Here is a 27,655-nt window from a genome sequence, read left to right as displayed (position 1 = left end):
AAGCTGGAAGTACTGTCTTGACGCTGTGTTACATACCCATACATATCTCTCAAACTGCTTCTTGCAGATAGTGACCACTCAACACTGCCTTACACTAAAACTAACAAAGCCAAAACTTAGATGATGACAAGAGAGGTGGAAGTAAGAATTTTCTTCTTAAAATCACAATGCAAAGACTGATGGCTTCCAGAACAGTGGTACCATTCAGAGTCAGGTACATTCTGACCACAAAGTGACTGAAGGTATTAAGTGAGAAGTTTAAAATCCTATCAAAACTGATCCCCAGTGGGCAATCATTATGTGGGGTGAAAAAAAATGTATCTAGCTCTAATTGAGAAACCACCTAAACAAATTTATTTTCACTATGTGAAGATGCAGCCCACAGTTGTATTTTATTGTAGTTGGGGAAGATGCAACTTCCCCAACTTGCCCCTAACCCTGACATGGTTTCATGCCAGTGAACAGCTGTCAGTAAAAGACAGCATAGCAAGATTCAGATGGAAAAATTTATCAACACTAAGTCTGTGTTAAGGCTGCAGGATGTTATTAGAGAGGTGAGGTACTCAGACTCAGTTAAAAAGAAGAGTTCTGCTAAGGATGAATTTAGGAAAGGCAAAATTAGAGGGCTGAGCACCCCACTCACAATATGGTACATGCACAGAGCAACTGCAGTTTCACCAACTGAAACTTCAGTAACAACTAGCCCTTTTTAGAAAAGGCTTTGTGCTCTGCTAGAGAACACCAATTACAAGGCAAGCCTCTTCACTCTTAAGAGTCACATCTGAAGCATGCTGTATACTAGCCCTGTCACATGTGAGGGATTATGACAATATCAGACATTTTCTTTCACATGAAGGACAAAAATCTGCTTCTCTCCTTACCACTGTAGGCAACCCACATATCTAAACAATGATGAAACCAGATCATACCATGGAGCAGAGGTGGAATACCAACATTTTTCCCTGCCACCACACTGGGCACATGGAAAGCAATCACATGCTAAAGCATTTATCCAGTTCCTCAAATCAAAATGACAACAGGAGCAAGTTACAGAAATCAGAAGTTCCTCAAAGGAAAGAATAAAATAAGAATACTAACAAACACATGCTAAAAAAACAACTGAGAGAAAAATCATGATGAATTGTATATAGGAACAGCAGAGCATACTTTCCAAGATTTTTTCCCATTTATTTCTATGACTTCCTTAGTTTTTCAGGGAAGAGGAGAGTGAGGTTAATATTCAGGCAAAGAGAAGATAGCCTTAACACACCTATTCTCCCTTTCATTTCATCAAATACCATAAAAAAGAAAGATGAATTTCTCAAATACTTAACCATTTCTACAATGCTTAAAGCACTGAAATCTTACTTGAGCAGTTCATCTCTTTCAGTCTTGCGAGCAAAGACAATATCACTGCATTTGTTCTGAAATTTCAGCAGGATTTCTGTCAGCTCATTGTAAAACTAGGGAAGAATCAAAATGCATAAACATGTTCAGTCAGTAATTTCAGACTCAATATTAGAGTATTTTTACATAGTGATCTGCTTATAGACACTGCAGTATTACAGTGCCCTGAACTCGCCATTCCAGTGAAGTTTGCTAGTGCACTTCAGTCTGCTTCTCAAAACCAAATAGTCAGCTGTTGCCCATCCCTGTAACATGACATTTTGTGGGCTTTTTTCCATATATATAGATTAAGACAACTAGAAAATGCATTCCAACAAGATCATTTCTTGTGATTAACTATTTTATAAGATACTTTTTTCCTTTTAATTTGACTGCTTTCAGTCAGTTCAATGCATTTTGTTTGTATGAACATGAGAGTTTGATTTTCTTTTTCCCTCTAGTGAGTTACCAGTAAAACAGCAAAAAGTACTTAATACAGAAGCAATAAGACACCTTCCAGAAGCCCAGCTCAAAAAAAAACCACCAAACCCAAAACCAACCCAACCTAAAATAAAGTCCTCTTCATCTCCCCTTACATATGCAGTAGCAGTAAATAAACCACAAATTTGCTAAGGTGATTAAATACCACGAGAAAACAGATGAAAGAATTCCTCAGATAAAAGGGCTCATCTGGGTACTTCAGCATCAGTTACTCAGCTGTAATTAACTTTTCCTATTTGAATATAAAGCAATGCTCAGAGAGGAACAAAGCAGCATTTCACAACTGTCAAACCTATCAAAATTCAAGCAACTTGCTGTCCTCTCTTCAGCAGTTAAATTATCAAAATTGTACATTTTTACCTAGCATGTCTGTGAAGTTTATGATGATTTTTGATTCACATGTCATTGTGTAAATAATACAGAAGCATTCTCCTGCTCCCTTCAGCCTTACCATACCTTTGTGCCTTCTTTTAAATTGGACAGAAGTTCCACAAAGTTGTCATTTGCTACAGCTAAGTTCTTCAAAACTTCTTCTCTTAAATTAGATTCATTGTTCGATTGTTTCATCTTTGAGAAATCCTGATGTGCATTCTTAAAAGGAAAAAAGCAGCAGTGAAAATGATGCAAACTAGTCCCATGTAAGATTCTCTGTTGTGGTTTTTCCCCTCTTATTCGTTGCTTCCCTCTGCTTTTCTCAATACCTGCTTCTCCTCACCTTCCATCCGGACCTTGTACTTACTGGTATTTGCTACCTGCCAAGTGCAGTGCGTGTTTCAGAACTGTTACGTATTGTAACTTACTGGCAGTAGGTATCAGCTAACTACCTGTTGTGGGCTACCTTCATCTTACTGTCAAGTTCATACTGCACTCTTTCAATGGCTACACTAATTAGGCTCTCCATTGATATTCATAAAATCATACTGAAAGTTAGTCTTTTTAAGAAGCACTACCTCAAATTTGGTTGACAATGGCAACCTACTGAAAGCCAGGGAAGTGGAAAACTTAATAGAAGGATCACTTCCATCCCATTTCTTTTGGGAAAATAAACAAATGAGCAAACTTAGAGACTATGTCAGCTGCTAGAAGCAGCCAAACTCCAGGACATTCAAAGTAGTATCCATCCAGATTTTTGAAGTATGTCATGGTGAGAGATCCAAATATAAAACGTGGGCTCCACGGTCACAAAGAAACAAAATTTTCCTTTTAGAAAAAGGTCTCTGATTCTTGCAAATCCCAGCTGAAGTCAGAAGCAGCAAGTAATCCTGTGCACAAATGAGTCCCATCATTATGCAAACCACTACTGCCTCCAGGCACCAAAACTTGCTCTTCTAGATGTTTTGGGTACCTGTCTGTACTGTTACTGACAAACTAAGTCTGCCTTCCTAAATAAACTTGGGGATATTCTCATTCACTTTTCCTTTGACAAGCTTTGCACATGCTGGAAGTCAAGCACATTGTAAACAGCAATTAAGAATAAACCAAAATGTACTTCAAAGACCCAAAGCGCCTTCCAGTAGACAGTAAGAACAGGTCTCCTATTATCCCAGAAAGAAATATTACGATGGGATGAGGAGAAAAAAAAACCAAAACAAACCAAAACAAAGCCAAAAACTTTGTAACACACCCTTTTAAGGGCAAATCCCTGCAGAGCTGGGTCAAAAAGAAAAAAAAAAGTCCAGGAGATTTCACAGTGGAGCTCCGGGAATCTGCTTAAAACATACCGCCAACATCTAAAGCACCCCTGTATTTCTCAGTGATCAGAAGAGAAAAGAAGTAAACTGGCCTACAACTGTGTGACAAGCAAAAGAGAGTAGAAAGCGAAGAGAGATTTCTAAAGCACTGGAAAGTTAGAGGAATCATTGTTCCTCAGTTTAAGAGGAAGGACAACATGGGTGATGTTGTACCTGAATGTCTTTGAGAAGTTCTTCCTGCTTTTTTAAGGACTCCTGCACTTTCTGTGTGTAACTTCCATAAAGTCTGTCCAACTCAGTCACAGAGATAGCCTCCTCATTTATAGCACCATCCTGTGCAAGTGCAGTCAGGAATTTGCTTGTCATGTCAAAATTGACAGATTTCAGGTCATTTTCCAGTTGTTCTCTCTCCTTCTTAACTTCATCCAGATTGGCCAGCAAAGTTCTTAAAACATTAACAACCTAAGCAATAAAAATTGTCGTAAGTTAGCACGTTCAAAGTCAGCATGTGGAAGTATACACAGCTGTTTCCATCTTGCATTCCTCACTGATGCCGGCAAGCCTACTGCACAGGCATTTGTTTATAGAGACGTTTAAGGTGAGAAACCAGGACAAAGTGCAACACAACAAAGATCTTCAAGTACTTCTCAAGCTATATGCTCCTGTAAAGATTTGCCTCCACTAACAACACTGAATTGCTAGAGAGATTTTTAAATTTTTCTGATTTTTTTTTTTCAATGGATCACTTCCAACAGGATATTCTACAAATGGCTGTCAAAATACGCTGACTTAAATCATGCTTACGAGAAAGAGAAGCATATTGCTGTAGATAAGTCATGACTCCCTCAGAAAACAAGTTGATGTCATACTAATACTTTAAAGCACTGGGTCATATCTTTTAAAGTGTTTGACTGTCCCAAGAACCCAAGTACTACATTCTACCACCCTACATAACAAAAGTACTCATCAGAAATTGCTCCTTTTATAACAGTTAACCCGTCCTGCTGCCCACAGCAAGGGAATTTGTTTGCATGAAGTGTAACAAAATATGAGCAAGCAGATTTTATACAAAAAGACAATTTATTTTCCAACCGTTACTTACCTCCCAGATCAACTGTGACGGAAACAAGAGCATCTAAGTAAGGATCAGCTTCCACACCAATTCACCTAAGTTTACTTTGTTAGACAAATAGCACTTCTACTGAAAAAGGAGACAAAATTCAAAGCTTCACCTCACTTCCTTGTAACGTTTTTGCCGGGTTAGCAGAAGGAATGGCTGCGTTGAGCTCCGACTCTGGCTTGCAGAGAAGTGCAATGGTATCCCGGTGGGACTGATAGCGCTCCTTCACCTGCCCATCGGCCTGCACAGCTTTATTCAACACGTTATGGTAATTGGCTCCCTCTGGTGATGGGAAGAGGAAAAACAGCTGTTTCATTTCAGAACACTTCACCCAAGCCTTGGAGCAGCATTTTCATGCTTTTCAGCAAGCCTTCATAGAATTTCATGAGCCTGCACTGCAAGAAGTTACTAAAACTTATAAATAAAACATCAGCTTCTAAGCTACGTTGCAAATAATGCATAAACTAGACAAAAAAGCAGACACTGAATCACAGAGAATATCTTGATAGGAAATATTTAAGATGTTACTAAATAAAGATAGACTATTTGAGAGCTAATTGCAAGCAGATTCTTTAGGAAGGCAACTGATTTCCATTGAATATGCTTTCTGAAACGTCTGCATGCATGTGCACTCCGGGGACGCAAAAGCAGCAGCGAATTCCCTACCACATCTCTCAACTCCAAATAATGGTGCAGGTTGTAAGAATATTTTGGCATAACCTCTCTTAAAGTGAAATTTGTATTTTTCAAGACAACATCAGAGCACCAAAAGGTACTTCAATTTACATCATGAAAATGGCCCTTTCTTGAGCACCCCCAGAATCCAATGCGTGAAAGAAGCAGCTTACCTGTCCTTAAAGGCTTATAGAGTTCACTGGAAGGCGTTCGCTGCCAGCGCTCCTTGAATTTTGTTCGCAGGTCACTGTCTGTACTTTCCTCTTCATCTAATAATCTTAGTGACTGCAAGAATGAAACATGACATGTATCACAAGCCATGCTAAACAGGAAACAGCTACAAAACACACAGCTAATGTAGAGAATATGAGGAACATTGAGACGTTCTTTATCAATTTTACTCAGCAAATAAACACTGACTTGAAAAGCACAAACCCCCCAGATTTCTTTAGAATGCCTTTTCCCCCTGCTCCCTCTAACCATTTTAAAAGCAAAACACTTGTTCAGGGAAACATCCACATGCCATGGCACCATTCTTAGAATAGTTTCCGTTGGAAAAGACACTTAAGAACAACTCCAACCGTTAACCTGGCACTGCCAAATCCACCACTACACCATGTTCCTCAACACTGCATCTACAGATGTGGCTGTATGGCCTTAAAGATTAAATGCATATTTATAAAGCGCTATTCAAGTTACAAGTATTTTGGGTATTCATGTACTTTATTGCCGTTTTAAAAGTTCAGTGGTGGTGTTTCTGAAGAATGTCTTTGTGTTAGTGGTTTGCTGAGCTTACTTCATCTAGAATTTCTTTGTTCCTTTGTAGCAGTTCAGGCAGATCTTTGATCAACTGATCAATAGTCTGAACTCCTCCCTGTTCAATCACAGACTTTGACTTGTTCAAAATAGACTGAGGAACGGTATCACCAGACACATCTTCGATGGCAGCAGGAAGATTGAGGGAAGCCAAGACACTGAAAAAGTCAACATGTTAGAGAGCAAGCTGTCTGCAGTATTAGATGGCTCTATCCTGCAAATAACACTGCTATCCAAACTAACAATCACACAGACAGTTGGAAAAGAAAGAGTACAAAGTACTCCCGGAAGGAAATTTCAAACTGAAAACTCTGAATTAATTTCTAGTGCATACCTCGCCTAAAAGATGTTTCAAAGCTCTTAAATGCTAAACCAATTCTAGTCTTTTAGCATTTACAAAATAAGGCAAATATTTTCAGTAGCAGCTATTTGCTACATAGAGAAGCAAATACCTTGAGTTACATCCTTATCTTTCAGCTTGATATAAATCTATTATTATTTCTTTTAAACAACAAGATTTGGGGGGGGAAATATCATGTATTGAGTCACTGGCACAACCAAGCTGACCACTGGAATATGAAAATCCTTCAGATTAATGGAATTGGGACTTTCTCTGAGCAACTGTCATGACTCCTAAAACTGAAGAACAACTGAAGAAAAACAAATACTGTTTTACATATTAGCACTTTAAAACTTAACATCTGCAGAAAAGTAGCAAGGGTATTTAGAACTGTAGCTTAAGTTTGCCAGCCTAGCATGCTGTGGTCTAGATGGCTGCATGCTGCAAGGCAACCAGTCATTCTAGGCTGTCCCAGAACTCTTCTTGTTAAGTCCAAGAAAAAGCCATACTTACCCATTTGCCAGATTTGTGGCTTCTCTCATCTGGGCTATTGACCTGTTCACTAGGTCTGCCTTTCTCTGGTTATAAACACTGACAGACTGCTGAACTTGCAATGGAACCATCTTCTCAAACAGATCTGCAATTAAAGCATTAGAAGTTACTCAAGTTGCACTGTGAAGGTAAAAGGACACAACCATCTTCACAGCTCTTTAGTACAGGTTGTACCACAGAGACCCATCTAAGCAGTTGAAGGTGCTCTTCCCCCACTCCCCAAGATGTCTTAAAAAAATAACAAAAAATAAACCTATTTCTACAGGTCTTTAGATTAGATTCCTGGTGTGAAGACTGAAATCGATTTAGAGCTCACTTAAAGGCACTATATTTTAATTGTAGGCTCACAAATCAGACTTTCCTTATGGTTCAAATTTCTGATTCTGCTTTTTTTGGAGCAAGAAAATGGAAAGAGGAAGACAAGATCATTTTTCGGAACACCAGCCAACAAACTGAGAATTGTCAGCTTTATGGAAGGCCAGCAACTAGGTTAGTTGAGGTTGTACAATTTGATACTTTTCCCTTATATTAGTGTCCCTTCTGAAATTAAGATTGGTTTAATATAGAAAATACAGTTGCTGAAAAAAATCTTTAAGGAAAAGGTATATTACAGATACTGATTTTCAACCTGTGGTTTATTCTCATGGTACTTTTCACTGTCAAATAATAGAACAACAAACTAGAAAAGAAAATGGTGTTTTCAGTGACACTACTGTGTCCTTAGTGCAAGGCAAGAGCAAATGTTAACTTTTTAATGAATAAACTTTGGTGGCTGTATGCTTCACAAAGTAACAACTATCCTGTGAGCTTCACACACCATCAGCTTACCAGTGAATTTCTGACTGAGGGGAACCACCACTGGAGTAGACTTCACAAGACTGGCTTTTCCAATGGACTCTAAATCTTTCAGGTCAGGAACCCGGTCATGGTAAATGAAGTCATTGTCTTTTTTGGCAGCTGTAAGCGCACGGTTGATTTTGTCAACCAGATCCTTAACATTTATATACTCATCATAACGAGATGCTACTGTTTTCACCAAATCTGCTGCATGCTAGAACAAAAAAAAACGAGTTAAAATTAAAATACTAACTTTTGTCTCTTTGATGGACACTTAGGTGAGCTTTTCAGTTAGCCAACAAACTACTGCCAAAGTGTATTATTTCATCAAGAAAATATTCTCCCTTCCACGTATCAAAAAGGAAAAAAGAGATTTTACTCATTAAAATAGTTTAAGCAGGGAAGTAACCAAGTTATTGTCTCACAATAGTTTCACTACAACTTCCCTGAAATCCAAAAGTTTTTAAAGAAAAAAATTATATATATATATATCTATGTCTCAATAGAATACTAAACCTACAGTTTAATTCTGGAAGCTGTGTTTTAGTAACTCTAGAGAAAACAATTTAAGTTTCACCTTACTAAAATGTATTAAAATCACCAAAACTTTACCTATTTGGCCTGAATGGATACTTCCTTGTAACACAACATGAAGACAGGTCACATACCCAAGCCAATTTCTTAGCTAGCTTAACAATGACAGTATCGATATAGCTAGCCCTGCCAAGGGTGCACACTAAAAAGAGGATGCTAATATTCTGTTACAATAGAGTGCTAGAAAAGGAGTCTGCTAGGCAGATCTGAAACTCATGACAAGAGATATGCCCTTGTCTACCACTTAGTAAGGTAGTCATAATACAACTTGCTATTAGATGACCATACAGGTGCTTCATTGCCATGCAAGCATATGAAAAGTTTCAAACTTAGTCCCACTGCAAGTCAAGAAATGCAAGGCAGAAACTTTGAACACGGTCACAGAATCACAGAATGGTTTGGGTGGGAAGGGACCTTAAAGATCATGCAGCTCCAACCCACTGCCACTACTAGCCCAGGATGCTCAAGGCCTCATCCAACCTGGCCTTAAACACCTCTAGAGAGGGAGCATCCCTGAGCAACCCGTTCCAGTGTCTCATCACCATAACTGTGAAGAATTTCTAATTCCCTCTCATTCTATCACTACAAGGCCTTGTAAAAAGTCCCTTCCCGGCTTTCTTGTAGGTCCCCTTCAGGTACTAGATGGCCACTATAAGGTCTCCCCAGAGCCTTCTTCACTCCAGGCTGAACAGCCTTGTGATACAGTCTCTCCTATCAATACATAGGTATTGCACATGGATCCTGGAAATTCAGTCAAAGCAGCACCTTCTTTTTTTGCTCCACAAAGACCAGGGAACCGGAAGAAAGGTTTTTTTCCTATGCCTGACTTCAGACATGAGAAGTCCTCAGTCATTACCAACATCTGAGTCCCTCTACAAATCAGACAAGAGGGCAAAAAAAATATATGAAGATTAAAAATCCAACTGTTTGTATGTTTTTCAAATATGATTTAGATTTAAATCAGGAGAGTAGGAAAGGAGTTAGGTACAGCCAGGCAGATTTTTACTATCTGGGGGTGGGTTTGTTGTTTCTATAGATTTTTGGTTTATGTTTTGGTTTTGTTTTCCAATAAGGTTACTCAGGAGAATTTATTAACATACCTGTTGGATTGGCTATTGTGGCATAAGAAGCCTATGCAAATTAAGATACAGACTTACACTATCAAGCAGTATCAAACTGCCCAAAAATCTTTAAAATATATCTTCACAGAGATCTTCACAGCTACTGATGATTATTATGGGATAAACATGCTCTGTCTTTTTTTAATACACTTCTTTCACAGTTACTTGGGACCCAGCTTTTCAGGATATTTTTCAGAGACGAAAAAAAAGTTACTAACCTGTAACCTCCCAATTTCTTCCCCAAATTTCTTCTGCTGTTTTGCCAGGATAGACTGATGATACTCTGCATTGGCCTGCATTATGCAGTGCTTTGCAGCCAGAACAGGAAACACCTCCTGGAAATAAAAATACTGACCAGGGGAAAGTCCAACCACATTAACCACCACAGACAACATGGGATGCAGGAAGAAAAAAGGAAGAAGAAAAGGAAATTAGAATCACCCAATTAATGGTTTAGATAGGTTAAAACATTAGAGGTAAATGTCAGAGACCACATGACTTTCCATGGATTGAATCCAGTCTTCCTTTCTTCAATTCCTTGTTGCAAAATTCTTAAGTGTCCATTATGACAATTTAAATTGAGCCATGAAGTCACAACATTTACTTCAAAGATTAGAAATGCATGCATATGTTAGAAAGGACAGCTGCAAGAACACACTCAAATGTCCTTGAGACAAAGAGAAGTCAAAGTGTTCTTAAAAGAAGGAGAGAGAGGAAAGACAGGCCTTTCTTATTTTAACATAGCAATTACACATAAAACAGTGGCAGGCCTTTCAGGAAAGCACCTTGAAAATTACAAATGTAAAGAAGAAAGAAAGAACCAATAACTATTGAAAGGGAAAACAATCAAGAAAGATGTAGAAGTAATTTTAGATTTTTCTATAAATACACTTATCTGTGCAGGAGTACCAACCGAGACATGAAGTGAACACTACGCTGCAGCCCATAAGGTGGGTGGTATCTGATTTAACCTTACTGTTTTGCTTCCTAAATGAAGCAGCGCTGTAAAACCAGAGGTGTGTTTTAAAGAACTCAGTATACAAAGACCTGCTTCTTCACAGGTCTGCAGAACTGCTGCCCCCATAGAGATGGGAGGGAAAAAAGAGAGGATAAATTGCTGAGAAAAAGGTGTCTGAAGGCTTTGCAACTGCAATCTGACCCATCAAGTCAACCTCTATTTCACACTCCTAAACATCTAACTGTTCTCAAAAGTTGTGACAACTCTCATGAAACGAGCAAACTTTTATCGTACTCTTTCAGATAATCAATTGACCATTACTGTGCAGCTGGAACAGGGGGCAAATCTATGGCTTAGGAAGGTCCACAACAGACAAAACAATGGCTTCATTATTTTCCTCTGCCTCCTGGAAGTCAACCACAAACACAATACCTAAGTGAAAAGTTGGACCAATCTGTAAAATGCTACAGAATGCATGAGGGGAAATATGTGCACATGTGAAAGAATCTATCAAGTCACAGCCAAGCAGGGTACCAATTAAACTGCAAAATTAAGTCCCTGTCTGGCCTACAAAGGCATTTGTACAAACTACTGCTTAAGAATGGATACTTTGGCTTTAGTACCATAGCCATTACCAGTACAGTTCCTACCGTTACCAAGATTCTATTCTGTATCAGAAAATGGGGAGGGGGGGGGGGGGGGGGTGTTACCTGATTTTTTTTTCCCTGATGGAATTTTAAGTGCCTTCAGCTACTGCATTGCAATTATTTGACTAAGACTGCATATGAAGTTATAGGACCAGACATCAAGCACTTCCATTTGTCACCGGTAAAAACATTCTCAGTAAGTTTTCCAGGGTAGTTTTTGTAAATCCAGTGTATTTCATGTTTTCTTTGTAAAAACAGACCACTGAAAGCTGGAATAGCTAACAGTTTAGTAACTATTAATGGAAATGGACAAGGGATGCCTCCCAGAGACATTCACGACAGCAGCACTATGGAACACAATCTCCTACTTAGCTAGCTATACATTTCAACTTTTACATTTATAACACTGCACAGAAGTTTTCTATTAGTTTAGGATTTGAACCTAACTTGTACTCCTGATACACTGAAAGCTTGCCCATTTTTCAAGGACTTGTTATACAGTATGTATTCCAAGAGCACAACAAAAGATTCTTCTGAAGCCTCTAAATGAGATGAACAGTCAAGAGTAAAGGGAGATAATATACAAGATTTCCCAGTTTACAAGATTGTCTTGGGACTGAGGAGGAAGAGAAGGCATGCTGAAGGACAGAAGACACACACTGAATTCCAACCATATTTTGCATAGTTAAGTGAACAGTACCAGTGTATTCATGCAGTCACCATTCCACAGGAAAACACTGAGATTAGAAAGCAGTTAAGTCCCATTAGAAAGTGTTTGAAAGCCAAACTGAGTAAAGCGTTAAGAAGGCATCCATAAATGCTATTGTAAACGTTTCAAGCTCACTTTAAATGAAACATCTGCAACTAAACACACTTTAGGTAACAAGTTTTCCCTTCTTTAAAAGATCCATGCTATCTTTTGCCTCCTAGATTCTTCACTGCTTTTCAAGTCACACATTTGCCTTACACATAGCAGTGTCAGGTTCCATAACTACAATGTCAATAGTATCAGTTATTCACAGTAACAGTAGATCCAAGATTTCCCTGAGAGTTACTAACCTTGGGCAAAGTATCTTTATACTGACATTGTTTGTAAGCATCGCCATAGTAATCTGCAGCTTGGTTAGCTAGTTTAGCTATGATACCATCTTTCATTTTATCTGTAGGGAAAGAGAGGGGAAAAAAAACACAAAGAAGGAACAGTTCTAAGTATTGTCAGTTTTTACAAGTGAACAGGTAAATAACTCCCATCTTCCAAACAGCCACAACTGCATTCTCTGATTATAGCTTTATCCTATAGCTCAAAGGTGGGATCCCATTCTTCACTCTTGACATCCACCAGCCATTTCCAGATGTTCAACGTCATTTGTGATGCTGAAGGTTCTGTCAGCTGTACAAGAAATCTTTTGGTAGCTGCTGGCATTTATGCAGGATTGAGAGAGATGCTTTACCTCAGACCGATGGCAAGTCCCACAACAGCTTGTTTCCCAGCTCTTCCTGTATGCCAGCACAAGCACTTGTGCAGCCATAGTCAGAGACTTCAACTGAAATATAGTTAGCTAAAAGCAGTTAATTTTCAGCAAGATCTGTTCCCTAACCCAGCTCCATGTCAGGACTCCCAAAAGTTTGCAACAGCGCAACAGAAGAGAAGGGACTGGTCCTTTCTATGGCAGTCCACACCTCTGTTAGCTTACAGTTGAGTACAGAAACACCATTCCTAGACATAAAACACCACAATCCCCCCAGGTGGTATCTGCTACTTCATAACAGAGCCCCATATGCCTAGTGGCAGTGGTATCCCATGCCTCATGTCCTAACCCTGCTCTTGAAGCTGAAACTATTCAAACAGGAACATGCTGCATCTACCTTTTTCTTTAATAATCACCTCTGCCCAGAATTAGAAACTCAGCCTTCTCAGAGAGGGCAGACAATGCAAACGTTGACTGTCCACTCTGAACAGCTGCCTTTACAACCAAGTACCCTCTTGACTTTGATCTCCTGTGTACTGACAGACTGGCAAGCAAAAGTGGGGGAGATGATGTCTGCAGAGTATGCTTCATTGACAGAACTAAATCAAAAAGCATTCCCAAATGGTCTGCTCACTCCAGCATATTGACACATCTACCTACAACACTTAAGGTACAAGCTATGATGACACTTACCTTCTATGAGGTAAATGCATTTAAGACTATTTCATTGTGGAACAGCATATAGATGAGAGAGAGAGAGGACCATAGAAGATCTAGGAAATTATTTCTTGGATAAAATGTTTCCGTCTGAAACACTAAGTATTTAATTAAACCAAAATCAACTCTACCTAGACTGTCCTTCTAGCCCCACCTGGTGTATGGAGTTACATCTTCCTTCATAGAGCTTGAGCTCCAAGAGAAGAAAAAAAAAATCTTGGCATATTAACTACATTTCTGCTAACAAAGGAGGTGTTAGCGGACACTCATTTGCACATGCAGGCAGCTCAGAATAGATTTTTCACCATCAGCAACTTTAGTTTCATTCACATATCTTTAAAACATTGCAGATATAATGCAAGCCTTCAGATGGAATAACTAACATCTGTAGATTTAGAGACAGTTAAAGAAAGCATTTAGAAAGGCTACATGGAGTGAGATTTGACCAACCAGTTTGGGTTCTGCCAAACACTTGCATTTTCTTTCAACTTGTGAATAAATTCAGTTCTATTAGAAACAGCATTACTAGCCAGTAAGCTGCTGAATGGCCTGCCTCACATGAGAAAAACTAGAAAATTGCACAACTAGTCACTGCAGCAAGAAGCTAAATTTGTGTTTTGAGATCAACTTTTGATGGATTCACACTTTAAAAACAGGTTTTGGAAGTTAATCATGTTGCCAAACGTGATTCTTCGAGTAATATCTTTCCTCCAAGGGAAATGAACTTCTCTGTACACCTGGCAAAACCTGCAGCCTCCAGAGTCTGATGATGATTAAGCTTACTGTCCTAACACTGGCAGGCATGTGATTTTGGGAGTAACCACAATAACATGGGCACATGTGGGCACGTGGGGTTTGGATCAATCTTGCTTAATGTTGCTTAATCCTGCTTAAACAAGTAAGCAGGAATCAAGGCAACAGAAAGATCCACTTCCCGCACAAGATGAGGTAGTTGGTGAAGCACCACATTATCTCTAGGTCCTTAGTTCTACTTTTAGGTACCTGTCATTCCTAGAGTCGCAAAGTTCAGCAACAATCAAACAGAATCTGTTTCCCCTAAAACCTTAGGAAATTTCTTTTGTTTCCTATCACAGCCATATCTGTCTTTCTTAATTCTCCTGAAATAGTTTACCAGACATAGGAGAGAAGTAGTGGCAAAACCCCTATGCACCACTTCCAGTACTCTCAGTTCTTTCAGAGAATGATTCTTGTTCTCAGGGAGGAAAAGGGGAAAACACAAACCTGCAAAATCCTTCGTAAAGATGCAGACTAACTGCTTTGGATATGAAAAGAAAGGAAACCTGATAACTGCCATTGTCAGGTGAACCTTAGATGAATTCTTAAGTGACATTTGTAGTTTGTGTTTAATGACCTGCAAGGGGGGGTGTAACCAGTGAAGGCAACAATAAGAACTTCTGAAAGGCCCTTGACAAGCTCTTTGTAATGTCAGCTTCCACTATATTTTGGACTGTAGCTGCATTTCTAAGTTTTTCTGGAAGGTCTCAGGAGCACATAAATACACAATCCAAAACCAAAGGTATACCTCTTGTAGCTTTCAAAAAGAAGACTTCTTGAGCTTGAGCCAACATAATCAGACTGAGAGTTCCTGCTGTGTCTGGAGAGATGTCCACGGTAGGTTCTCGACTCAAGGCTGACAAAACCGTATCTTTGATGTGTTGGAAAGCACCGCTTGCAAACTAAGAAAAACAAAATAATCTATGGTCATTCACGTTTCTTACAGATAACGCATACAACCATTTTAACTTAAAAAAAACAAAGAACTTTTTGGGTATAAGGTCTCCCACTTATTGCTCAGCAACTAGAAACAAGTCATGGTGACTTTTTATTCTTCGAGCTGCTCAGACTGAGGCATTTATCAAGAACTATAAAGAAAGGTATAGTGGCCACATGGCATAAGATGACAGAAACGTTAACACTTTCCACAGAGAAAAAAACTGTTGTTACTCTAACTTCTTAAGACTACAGTTTATACCAGCTAAACTAATGAGACCTTAAACCGAAGGCTGTTACCAACACATTTAGAGGAAGGGGTACAATGAACTGCATGGAATGAAATCCTTCAGAACCAAACCACCTCTGCAATTAAAAGTGGGAAAATATATATACATGCACACGTACATATAGCTTCAAAATGGGAAGATGCTTATTTGACATTTGAAGATTAATAATTTTTAATTCCCAAGCATAAGCCAGAAGCCCCTGTACCTGATAGTGCTTAGCTGCAGCTTTCAGACCTTCATCATTATCTAGATTCTGTTCTGCTGCAATCTGGCTTGCCAGTGCTCCACAGTTGAACAAAACACAGGTCTTCTCATATCCCAAACTTGCCAGAGCTGCAATTAAGACAGACAGTTAGCCACAACATTAAGAAAAATTTCAGTACTCTAGCATCCCACAGATGAGGCCAACACTACTAAAGATATCAAGTTTCAAGTGAGGAAAACCCCCCAAAAGCCAATCACACTGAACTTCTGAAGTCAAAGTCATCTTCACTCTGCAGGCTTAGTCTAATTCAGCACTTTCACAAAATCCTTCTACATGAGAAACTATAGGGTGGCATAAAGCTTAAAAGTGGTAGTATGAAAAGCTACACAACTGAAGTGCAGCTTTTTGAGTCCTAAAGATACAGAAACATACATTACTGAAAGATAATGTGAAATATGAACTTGCACTCATTAGTCACTTGGAGTAACTACCCACATACAAGTTCTTAGTGTATCTTCAACCCAATATTAACTATACTTCTCTGATTGAGGCCAAAAGATCTTACTTGTCTGTTACACCACCTACTGAAATATAGGGAATTTTTCTACTCTCGAAACTATTGTTTCAGATTAAAAATGCTGACAAATATCCGGGTGATACATGTGCTGAAAACAACTAAGGATTTACTTCATTAAAAGTTGTGCTCTCTGGAAAGCACTGTGGCCCATCCAGATTCAACTCCTGTGGTACTTCACAGCCTCAGAGGATGCAGACCACGCTTCCAGAAACAGTAATGCCTGAACATGAACCATTCTGAACCTATAAATTGTTTTCAAAAGGATGTTGGCCACATGCAAGCACTGGAAAAAATCTGAAGACCACAGATACTCACTTCCTACTACTGATAAAAAAGGTCCAGGCATTCCGCCCGGAGAAAACACAACTAGTCAAGTTCAATTTCACAAACCCAGGTACAAATTCCAAGCTATGCTTCAATCAGGAAGGTTACCAGAGTGTCAGATTTGTTTCATTTCCCTAACATCCAGCCTCCTTATACAGCTATGTATTTACCCAATGTATCTCTGAAGTTTCTCTTTTGGCACTCCAACCTGCACTCAATTTTCGGACTGCCGTAAATCTGACACGTCGCTCTATTTCCCTCAGGGAAAAGCGAGTTACACAGTCACTGTATCTCATCAAGATAATAGTCATTTATCTAGCCCATCTCCTGCAGTTCATTTGCCAGAATTTTTCTAAAAGTAAGATCTTGTATGAGATTCAAAAGACTAAAACAAACAAAAAATGAGAGAAAAATATGGCTTTCAAATGCAAGATTACTTTATACTCTGGATTGCATCTCAAGTATGATTTACTACAGTGAGAACAGCACGTCAGCAATATAGATTTGCCTCTGACTCATCAGTTTATAGCTCTACCTATTAACTTAAACCAACATATTTCAGACTGCATGCCATGCAAAATGGGTTACTTTTCAAGCAGACAGTACCTGTCAGCCACCCCTGTGATGAAGACTTGGGATTCAGGGGAAGACAGGAAGAAAAGTTTGTCAGCACACAGGAGTCAGAACCCTGAAGTCAAGTAAGCACTGCACCGAATTTCTATGTGGAGAGAGGATCACCTTCTCTCCAAGGTCAACAGAAATACTGTTCCCTTAGTAACTGAAAAGTCTGCTCTACACCAAGAAACCCCCTTGCTAATTCTGATCTGCTATGAAGAGCTATACACATGCTACAGTTCATCTGGAGATCAGCAGCTGGAAAATCTGTGATAAAGCACACTAAGAGAGTCTTTTTGTTAATCTCTTTCCACTAAGATCCTCTTTCAAGTTTCAAAATAAAATTTACTGCACTGCCTATTAACTGAGGATTACTCACATCTCAGTTCAGAATTTCTTTGATACTTCACATGGAGTGTTGCATAATCTCTGGCCATCCACCATAAGCATGTAATTAACCTGCAGACTAGTAAACTTTCTCAAGGTGCTGTAACATCACATCAATTCAGATTCTCAGGGCAGTCACCAATGTCACGATGCCCAACTCTTTCTCTCAATTACTCCACATCTCCGCTGATTCACAGACTGTGTTTAAATCATGATTAAATATTGTGAACTTTCCTGGGGAACTGGTTCAGTCAAAATGAAATGCTAATCCCAAAGGTGACAGAACCCAACAAATTCTGAGAAAATACAGCATCTTCAGGAAGGTCCCAAATCATCCAGAAGGAGTTGTTACAACAGTTAGGAAACAAAGCACAGACAGGTATGCACCAGGTGCTTATGCAGAGGAATACAGTGCATTGTTACAGAGTTCACACAAGTACAACGTCAGCAGATGTACTCTACTCACAACACAGAAAACTGCAAAGACTTCCAGAAGCTGCCAACAGAGAACTATGTAAAGGGTGCAGAAATCTTTTATAAAAAGTAACTTTTACTTTGAGGCTCGGTCTGGACCTTCAAGATCGCAATAGTCACTTTGAGGTGCTGGTCATGATGAGTACATATGACTGTACAGCTCCTCAGCTCAAAAGCACTTGGCCTCATTTCCTCTGTTGGCAAACGTTACAAATGCATTTAAGGACCCTCAATTTACAGTGCAGAATGGTCCCTACACAACTAAAATAAATCATAGGGTCAAACTCCTTATGTGTGCAGGAAACTTCTTGTTTTCCCCCCCAAGGTGTTCAAACCTCTAAAATTACTTTTTAAAGAAGTGATCAGAAAATCACTTCAGGGCATGGACAGATCCTTCTATTCTCTTGAACAAAATGTTATATCAGACCAGGTTACTGATGCCATCTATTATCAAACTGGTTTTGGAGTAGAACATCTTATGAGGATCTCATTCATTTAGAACAGCAAGAGCTGGCTTACCAAAAAACTACTACTGAACCTTAAAAGTCACCTCGAACAATTTTGATTAATGTCAGTTGGGGTTTCTCCCAGAAAAGTCTGAGGAGCTGAGAGCACAACTATTATCAGACTGCAAATCCATTTATGCTTCTGGAAAATTAATATTGTATCTCAGTCTTATAGAAATTCTTTGCATGGTGCCCAATTGCTCATTACCAACCGTGAAGCAGTTCATCAGTTACCAATTGCAGTTGAACTCATCTGATAGGTACGTTGGGAATACTACAAAGACTGCTAATAAATCAGTTACATAAAAATACTTTCAGAATTTAGTACCAACAATATTTACACTTTCGGTACACTCACATACCCAGTTTGGCAGATCCTCCAAAAAGTGACCCTTTATCAAAAGCATCTTTCCATGTAAATGTTACACAGACCTGAAAGTTGAGGGGAAAAAAATGTAAGAATCTTTATCTCTAAAATGGAATTAGAAATCTTCAGAAAATGTCCTAAATTCATTTATTTATCCTTTTATACTCTAATTGCATAGAGCTTATAATTCACTTAGAACACCATGAACATTCCAGAAGTTTCAGAAACCCATCAAGAATTATTAAAAACTACTGATTTCTTCTACCTTTTTTCCTTCCTGCTGGTTTGCTCAAAACATTCCAAGCAGATAAGTCAGATGCTTTCAAAATAATCTTTCAGCTCTGCTAATTCTAAGTAACAGATAAATTTGTTTCCAAACAAAGATACTCCTCCTACAAGAAGTTTGACAGTCTGGTATAGTCACAGTTAAAGGAAATCACCCAACATGGCAGTTTCCACTGTTCCAAATTACTAGCATATTTGAACACTCCTGTAGTACCAGAATTCAGTCATTTTTATGAGTGACTTGAATATAATGAGAATCAAGAAATGCACTCAGGAAAGAATGCAGGAAAAAACAGCACTTTCACTTTACACTTTACACTTTCAGTATGCATTTCATAGGAAATGCAAATACTTGACAGAGTATGCTTTGAAGTTCCACAATTTAATTCCTTACAAACTGGTTGTAGGCAACTGGTATCCAACCAGAGAAGACAGCAAAATTCCTCACTGCAAAGTGGCTGCAGAGAACAACTTCAGAAAGCACACAGAACGGTTTGATAATGTCTTTTCCTCTCACAGTAACACCAGTTCAGGAAGTTCTGGTCTCAAGCTGATCAGTTCTGCCTCCACCTGGTATTTCTTCCCTTTGATGGAACAGCTGACAGATCTGCAGAACTTGCTCCTTCAGTTTTCCGGTTTTACACGTCTCAGGGTTTGCAATCACCATATCAAAACATCTGTATGCTACAAACCCAAGTGCAGTTCTTGGCTACAAGTGATTGCAACTACATGCAAAGCTTAAATCAGTTTGAACTACATTAAAACATTTAGCCTGGAGAGGAGGTGGCTCAGGGGAGACCTTCTTGCTCTCTACAACTACCTGAAGGGAGGTTGCAGCCAGGTGGGGGTTGGTCTCTTCTCCCAGAAAACCAGCACCAGAACAAGAGGACACAGTCTCAACATGCACCAGGGGAGGTTTAGGCTGAATGTGAGGAAAAAGTTCTTCCCAGAAAGAGAGATTGGCCATTGGAATGTGCTGCCCAGGAAGGTGGTGGAGTCACCATCACTGGAGGTGTTTAGGAGGAGACTGGATGAGGCACTTGGTGCCATGGTTTAGTTGATTAGATGGCATTGGGTGATAGGTTGGAATTGATGATCTCAAAGGTTTTTTCCAACCTGGTTAAATCTTCTATTCTATTCTAAAACTATTCCCTTACTTCTAACCTGCATGCCTGAAAGAAACATTTTCTTTTAATTATAACATTACCATTTACATATGATTTGAGCAGGAAAGAAATGTTAATTCTGTCCTATCTGTATACATTCAGAGAATAATCTACATCTTTTTCCACTAAAATTCAGGAGCCTAAAGGCTTATTCCAGTCTCTATCTGAGGAAGATTTAAAGTGGCAGGAGTAAAGCTGAATTTCTCCTTAAAGACAGGACTCTAAAGAAATATGGTAGAAAAAAAACACACACACAAAACAAAAACCCAGCAGCATTTGCAGATGCAGAGGCAGGAATAGATTGGTAAGCTCTTAAGTGGCTTATTCTGTTTGCTGTTGTGAATTAAATACCCATTCTACTTCAGAGAGCAAATATCATGTACCATCCACTCCTACAGGTTTTCCCATAAAAACTATGTCTTAAAAAGCCTTTAAAACACAGCATGAAACAGAGTTGTTGGAAAAGGGAAGAGGAATCAACATAACACAACTCTGTGACCTTGGCTAGCGGTTACAGCAGTCTAAGTCAAAACATTTCTGAAACAAGTATTTCTGTAAATCAAAGGCAACTATGGCCTCAGGTGAAGTTCCAATATAGACTATGTGTGAGCACTGACTAGAAAATAAACATAGATTAAGAAAATAAGACTCAAAGAGATTAAATGCCTTGGCCAAGAGAAATACTGTTTAGCAGATGAGATACAGGAGTGGAATTTATCCATGGTTGGTGCTATGATTCAGTTTAATAGTTTGGAAGGTCGTCTTACCTGATTTTCAGAGAATGGAAACTTTGGCTCAATTGAACACAGCTGATCATAATATCTACAGGAAAAAAACACAAACAACAAAACCAGACAGCTATTAGACAAATCAAATTAAGAGTTTTGTTTCTTACACTGACATGCAAAGAAAAGGGTGCAAAATTCCACACAAAAACAAGCTGTGAAGCTCCTTCATATCGACAGAGGATTTGTGGGATGGACAGAAATTCTGCCTAAAGGGATGTTTCCCAATAGAGGAACAAGTACAGTAGGAGACAATGTTCTACAGACAACGTAGAAATCTTGTCCCTTTCAGAAGTACAAGAATATCTATTAGAGATGATACTGACCCATTCCACTTTCTGGAGGAGGATGGATTAGAAAAGAAAGCAGTACAGAGGAGTCCCGGTACACATACAGGAAGACAAGGAGTACATTAAGTCATGCTGCAAAAGTCAATTAAATATAGCATCTACCATTAGATAAACAAGCTACACTGCACTTTCTTGAACTGAACAAATCCCACTCCCCTGTTATTTCTGACTCATCTGTTGAAATTTAAATATCTTTGAAATAGATCAGAGGATGTCAGGGGTTGGAAGGGACCTCACTTGCCTTTTGCCTTGCACAGCATCAACTGGAGAACCTAATCCTTGAAAAAATTGTTCAGTTGTAAACTTGGTTTTCATTTGAGTATATTGTAACAGTTGCAGCAAAATAAAATCAGGAGTTTCACTGTGCCAATATTTGGTGTACTCACAGGGGAAGATATTTAGGAAAGCATGCCAGAAAGCTAATAGAGCCAGTATACCATAGTCCCTCCTACAAACTATCCAGGCAGCAGTTAGTAATTATTCCTGAGCTGTATCCTACGCCTGCATCACCTGTTAGAGATGACAGGCTGGACACAGAACAAAAAGCCTTCAACCTTCCAGCTGCTGACAGCATGCAACACATAAAGCCTGTTTCCTAGACTCCTTCTGTGGCACCTGCCATACGGGCACACACCCAACAGTGTATTGGTGAAATTATGTTTTTAAGAATTCATATTCCAAATTAACAAAATACCTTGTAGCAATGAGTTTCATGGTCTGTGAAACAGCACTAACATTGTTCCTGTCTCCTTACATTGCCTTATTAAACGTTAATTACTTGATCCAGATGGGAAGCAGATGTACATGGCCCATGTTCTGCAGGCAGTAAATGTTTAAAAGGTCAAGAAGCAGTTTTAAGTCATATAAAACAAAATCAGTGTTAGCATATTCTTTATCTGCCCCTGTACACACACTACAGGTTTCTGCCTTTGAATGAGCCACTGCAATTTAAGACATGATATATTAGGCCATTCCAAGAGCTACAACAATCTGCGACAGTAACCCAGGACCTTGCTAATCAGTGAAAGAAGTTGCTCTTAAATGACAGTAGTTTAATAAAGATTAATTTTTACTTTTAGTAATTTTCCAAGGATGTGAAAGGTACAGCAAAAAACAAAAAAAAGCCTCCAGCACTGAAGAACACTGCAACCAACACTGACATGTTCTTCCTTTACTGCTTTCAGCTGGTCTCCCCACAAATCCATGCAGTATAACATAGAAAATGAGACTTTCCGTGCCATCTCCTCCCACCTCAGTTCCATTTGCTAACCAAAAGCCAAGTTGCCTTCCCACATTCGACCCACCCTGTCCTCGTCTGCCATGAGGGTAGAGGCAAGATGCAAAGCTTGTGAAATGTCCTAGTGAAGTCAAGTGTGTGAACACCAGCTGCTCACAAACAAACTATTCTTTGGATATTAACAGAACCACCAAGAAAAATAAAATAAGCCGAGGAGGTGTGTACTCCTTACTCCTTCCAAACATGCACATTGCTGCCGTTAACATCCATGAATACCAACACCACAGGGCTTTGGTTGGCTGGCTTAAACACGTTCATCACTTACGTTACTATTTTCTTTACTATTTTAAGTATGTGATGTCATCACTTTTTATTAGAGAACTTGAAATTCTACTCAAGATTTAACAGCTCCTTAGAACTCTGCAGAGCAGAAAACTCGACATGTACTATCACTAGTTTGGTATAGCAGTAGCTAAAGATATATAAAGGTATATATAAACAATACATATAAAAATAGTACACAGCTCGAGAGTAGCAATATACAGACAGAAAATAACTAGCCCAGTAGAGGCCACACCTGATGCACAAGTCAATTACACATTGAAAGATGAAGGCAAAATAAAGGTGCTATTTACAACAAAACTGAGAGTAACCCAACTCTCAGGACACAAAGAACAGTAGTTGCCACTCCACACAGATTTGGCTGTGCCAGAGCAATGAACTGCAGAAAACTGTGCAAACATCAACTGCCAGATTTCCAACTATAGCAATGGCAGGGGCCATAGATGTCAACAGCTCAGATCTAGTTCTCACAAGTGCAACAATCTTTCACCAAAACGGGAATCACACGCTCCTAAATGCTTGTAAAAATTACTTACAGCAGCCAAATGAGTTGAAAAAGAAGGTTTAAATCTGAACTTCATGAAAATACGTGTATTGTATTAAGAACCTCAAATCCAGCTCCTCTTCCACAGAATCATAAAGAAAAATCTCATTCAAGAGAACATTTAAGTACCCAAGATCAGCCTTCACTTTTCTAGTTAAGAACTACAGGCCTGAACTCACAGCTGGAAACCAGAAGTGCAACCTTCAGCTCCCAAAGCATTACACTGTTCAAAATAAAATCACACACACACACCTCTTAGACCTCTCTTTTTAAAAAGAAGTGTAAGAGTTGCTAGCAAAACCAAACCAATTAAACTTGCACCACTATCTCATCCCTCCAGAAAATGGAAACGAAGTCCAGGCTACTTTTGATGTTAGGAGAGGAAACAAGGAACCCCTTGAAGCTATAATTATAGTGGGAGGGTGGGGGGTGGGGAGGTGGACAGGAACCACACCACCACCACCTCCCCCCCAAAAAAAAAACAACACAAAAGAACCCCAAGAAACAACCCACCAAAACAAATCTGCTGTGACAGAACTTAAGGGGAAACCTCTGTACCAAACTCACCTACACCACCTTCAGAGCACCCAGATTCTCACAAAACAAAGAAAACTCAGAAGCAGGCTGAGGTCCTTCCCAGTTATACTGTGCCCCTTTTCACTGGGCACCTCAAACACTTCTCCAAGACAAGCATCTGAGTTCATCAGTCACACCACATTATCAAAGCTTTACTAACCAGCATTTGCCTAGGAAATGGGGCTGCAACTGAGTTCATTTCTTCCAGAAAAGAAAAATACCCACAGCAGCTACTCAGCAAAACAAGCCTCTAAAGATTACAAAACTGTGGGTAAATCTTAGCTTAATTAGCAGATGATTAAGCTCTGATTTCTTAACAGTTAAATGGTCCACACTGCTCTGCCAGGTATTATGGTCTATAAAAAGCCATGAAGAATTATATGTATGCAAAGGATGTCCACATTGTAATTAGCTTTCCCAACCTTACTTCATTAACAACCCCATCTCAAACTCCAACAGAAGTCTTGCTGACATCATTACTAAAAGACTGAGCATGACTCTTAAATAGCAGCAGGAAAATACTGGAAGTGGAGAGGTAAGGGAATTTTCAGAGGAAAGGCAAGGCACTCGGATGCTTGTGATCCTCCCATCATAATCTGAGCTGGATACTCCAAACTTCTGGGTATGTAGACAGTCTGCACCTTGCAGAACATATGTCAGAATTCTTACAGAACAAGAGCACAGAACAACATACTTACAGAATAACAATGACTTGTTTTAGGGCAACTGTATGATGAATAAAAATCATCAGACAGGGACAAACCACTCAAAACCTGTCAGAGGTAAGGGGAAATGTACATCTGATTGGTTTATTTTTTCTAATTTACAGTTAATTCAGATGATCTTACCTTACTCCCACTGTAAAAGGAACAAATAATTCTCAACTGATACAATTTAAAATGCAGGTGTTTTATGAGAGAAGATGTGTGGTAGGGATACCACTTCATGTTCACGTGTAAGGCAACAATGACGGAAAGCCCCATTAAACACCTCGGAGTACTCAACAAAGCCTGGGACAGCTGAAGTCATCTACAGATCCACAGTAGCAAGAGTAGGTCACTGCACACAGAATTGGCTCAAAAGGAAAACTGACGATTATGCAACACAAGTGGTTTCCCTTCATTAATGGGAGAGAAAACCTGCAGTGAAGTTGCATTCTGTAACTTAATGACCTCCTGGCACTAAAAGGAGGTCCTGCTCAGTCCCCTGGCTTTCAGCAGTACTATATCTATCCTCTTTTGTGTCATCTCTGATGTTCATCTGACCTTCCACTGAACTCCTTTAAGTTGCTCACCTGTGAAAAAGCCACATGCACCTTCTGCCTCCAGAAATTACATAAAAGAGGGACAAGAAATGAAGAGAGGGTTTGCCCCTTTTGGCAGTGTAGCACTGTCAGATAGGGTGAAGTCATATACAGTGGCTGGGCCAAACAGGGATTTCACAGAAAAACTAATATCAGAGCTGACTGGTATGACCTGAAAATGAAGCTCAATTCCAATGTTTGAAGGAAAATAATCATACACCTTTCAGTATGGCTAGCAGACTCCTTCTTTCAGTTTATGGATGCTCATTATTTCCCTGATCTTCCAACAGGCACTCAGAGTAGTACCTGCACAAGCACTTACAAACAGGAATAGAACTGGAAACTACAGAGATACTGTAAAACATCTTCAGTACAGTCTAAGCTCTTATAGCCTAAAGATCCAGCGAAGAGTTGATAAGCTCAAAAAACATCAGTGGCTGATTTTACAAATCTTGCTTTCTTTTGGTTAAGTCACTTGTTTCTCTTCCTTTCCTCTTCATTATGTTTATAGATAAGAAGTTCCAGTGACCATGAAATGCATTTCTACTTGACATGTTTCTGTAGTATTGTGAACATGTTGACAAGTTTCATCACTTTTATATCTCCATCATTTCTCCCTATACCAGAAAGCCCCTCTTTTTATCTCTTAAAAAATAAAATTGCTGGCACTATGTAAAAACTCATCTTCTGGTGCTGCAAGTCTTTGGTCCCAGCTTCAGAAATAGATATGCGTACCTAGTATTAACCTAGTGAATGAAAGACAGGGACCTCAGCGAGTAAATAAGCTACAAGTAAGTGGATTCAAAGTATTTCCAACACAGAGAAATAGAGCAACGAAATTACCAGAACAAGGCAATGCTGCAATCCATAACTGTTCTATGGAGACAGGAAAGAGTGAGTGCTTTTGTAGGTGATGGAGCAGTTAGTCCTTGTGGACTTGTCGGGCTGGGCTCGATGATCCTAAAGGTCTTTTCCAACCTAAACGATTCCGAGTCTCAAGCAGGCTTACAAGGTAGAAGCCACAGACTAACCTAGGTTAACTCCAACACACAGGCACTTTCTGATAACTAAACGCATTACGCAGAAATTACAGACGCGACTTGGCAACACGTTAAGCTGCTAAGCACAAAACCGGAAAGAAAACATTAGAGTAAAAAAGAGATAAACCAAAACAGAATTTAAAAGAAAGCTGCCAACTTCTGCAGCAAAATATAACACTGAAACCAAAGACACAGGCGCGCTCCTCCGAGAAGCAAACCAGCCTGTCCTTTCTGCTCCAACCCAGCTGCGACTGCCTCGGTACAAACAGGCGGAGGGGGCACTTGGGTTAAGGCCTCCTCTCCCTGCCTCTCCCGCCAGCCTGCCCTCATACAGCACCCCTCCAGGCCCAACACCGTGCGTGCGGGGGTCCCGAGGATGCTGCTGCAAAGCACCGAGCGCTGGGGCGCCTGACCCCAGCCGCAGGGCCGCGCCGGGGAGACGAGCAGGCAACTCGCAGGCCGCCGGAGCCGGCCCAGCAGCGCCGGCCGCATCCTCCCGGCGAAACCACCAGCAGCCCCGCCCCGCGCGGGCCGCCCACACCTGGTCACGCCGGCACCCCGGGCCCGCAGCTGCCGCCGGGGCTTCTCGGTCACAGAGGGCACCGGGGGAGGCTAATGTACGCGAAAGCAGGAGGAGCGCGGAGGATATGGCGCCAGAGGGGGGCCCTGTAGCCGCGCCGCCGCGGCGCGGCCTTCCCTCCCCTACCTGAGCAGAGTCTCGAGCGCGCTCTCGTGCTTGTCGAGCGGGCGGCCGAGCGCGCTCTTGCGGAGCTTGCTGAGCTCCTCGGCGGCGCGGCAGTGCTCGGCCTGCGCCTCGCCGCCCGGATAGCTCTGCTGAATGAACTTGCACAGCGGCTTGGCCAAGTCCACCTCCGAGGCCTTCTTCAGCTGCACCGAGATGAAGTTCGTCATGGCGGGAAGAAAAAAAGGACAGCGAGCAGGCAAACGCCGCCGTCACCGCAGCTCCGCGCTCCCCTGCCCCACCGAGCGGCCCCGGCCCGCCGCCGTTCCGCCGCGCTTCCGGGATCAGCGCGCCCCGCCCGCCGGCCGCACCCCCTCTCGTGTCGCGCAGCCTCAGAGCCGGCGCCGCCTCAGCGCCAGCGCCGCCTCAGCGCTGCCGCCCTAGG

The 27,655-nt window shown here is 40.4% G+C and overlaps 1 protein-coding gene across 2 annotated transcripts in view; it reads right to left on the bottom strand.

Annotated features, from left to right (window-relative positions):
• PDCD6IP (programmed cell death 6 interacting protein) overlaps window positions 1-27,550 on the bottom strand; it is a 32,598-nt gene extending 5,048 nt beyond the window's left edge. Inside the window, exons 1-15 of one of the 2 annotated variants that reach the window (XM_068152692.1) lie at window positions 27,235-27,550; window positions 21,119-21,173; window positions 18,896-18,965; window positions 15,651-15,778; window positions 14,968-15,121; window positions 12,298-12,398; window positions 9,852-9,983; window positions 7,910-8,132; window positions 7,043-7,166; window positions 6,170-6,347; window positions 5,547-5,658; window positions 4,811-4,980; window positions 3,792-4,040; window positions 2,344-2,478; window positions 1,369-1,463 (exon numbers count right to left, since the gene is read on the bottom strand). In XM_068152692.1, the coding sequence (XP_068008793.1) occupies window positions 1,369-1,463; window positions 2,344-2,478; window positions 3,792-4,040; window positions 4,811-4,980; window positions 5,547-5,658; window positions 6,170-6,347; window positions 7,043-7,166; window positions 7,910-8,132; window positions 9,852-9,983; window positions 12,298-12,398; window positions 14,968-15,121; window positions 15,651-15,778; window positions 18,896-18,965; window positions 21,119-21,173; window positions 27,235-27,440 (2,132 nt within the window). In that variant the 5' untranslated portion in view covers window positions 27,441-27,550. The remainder of the gene's footprint in view (window positions 1-1,368; window positions 1,464-2,343; window positions 2,479-3,791; window positions 4,041-4,810; window positions 4,981-5,546; window positions 5,659-6,169; window positions 6,348-7,042; window positions 7,167-7,909; window positions 8,133-9,851; window positions 9,984-12,297; window positions 12,399-14,967; window positions 15,122-15,650; window positions 15,779-18,895; window positions 18,966-21,118; window positions 21,174-27,234) is intronic. The other variant, XM_068152693.1, reaches the window with a different exon arrangement.
• Window positions 27,551-27,655: the final 105 nt, after the last annotated feature.

The sequence above is a fragment of the Melanerpes formicivorus genome, unplaced genomic scaffold (assembly GCF_026170545.1).
Source record: "Melanerpes formicivorus ecotype bairdi unplaced genomic scaffold, bMelFor1.0.p_v2 SCAF_24, whole genome shotgun sequence".
NCBI lineage: Eukaryota > Metazoa > Chordata > Aves > Piciformes > Picidae > Melanerpes > Melanerpes formicivorus.
This window is presented reverse-complemented; position numbering and strand designations above follow the sequence as displayed.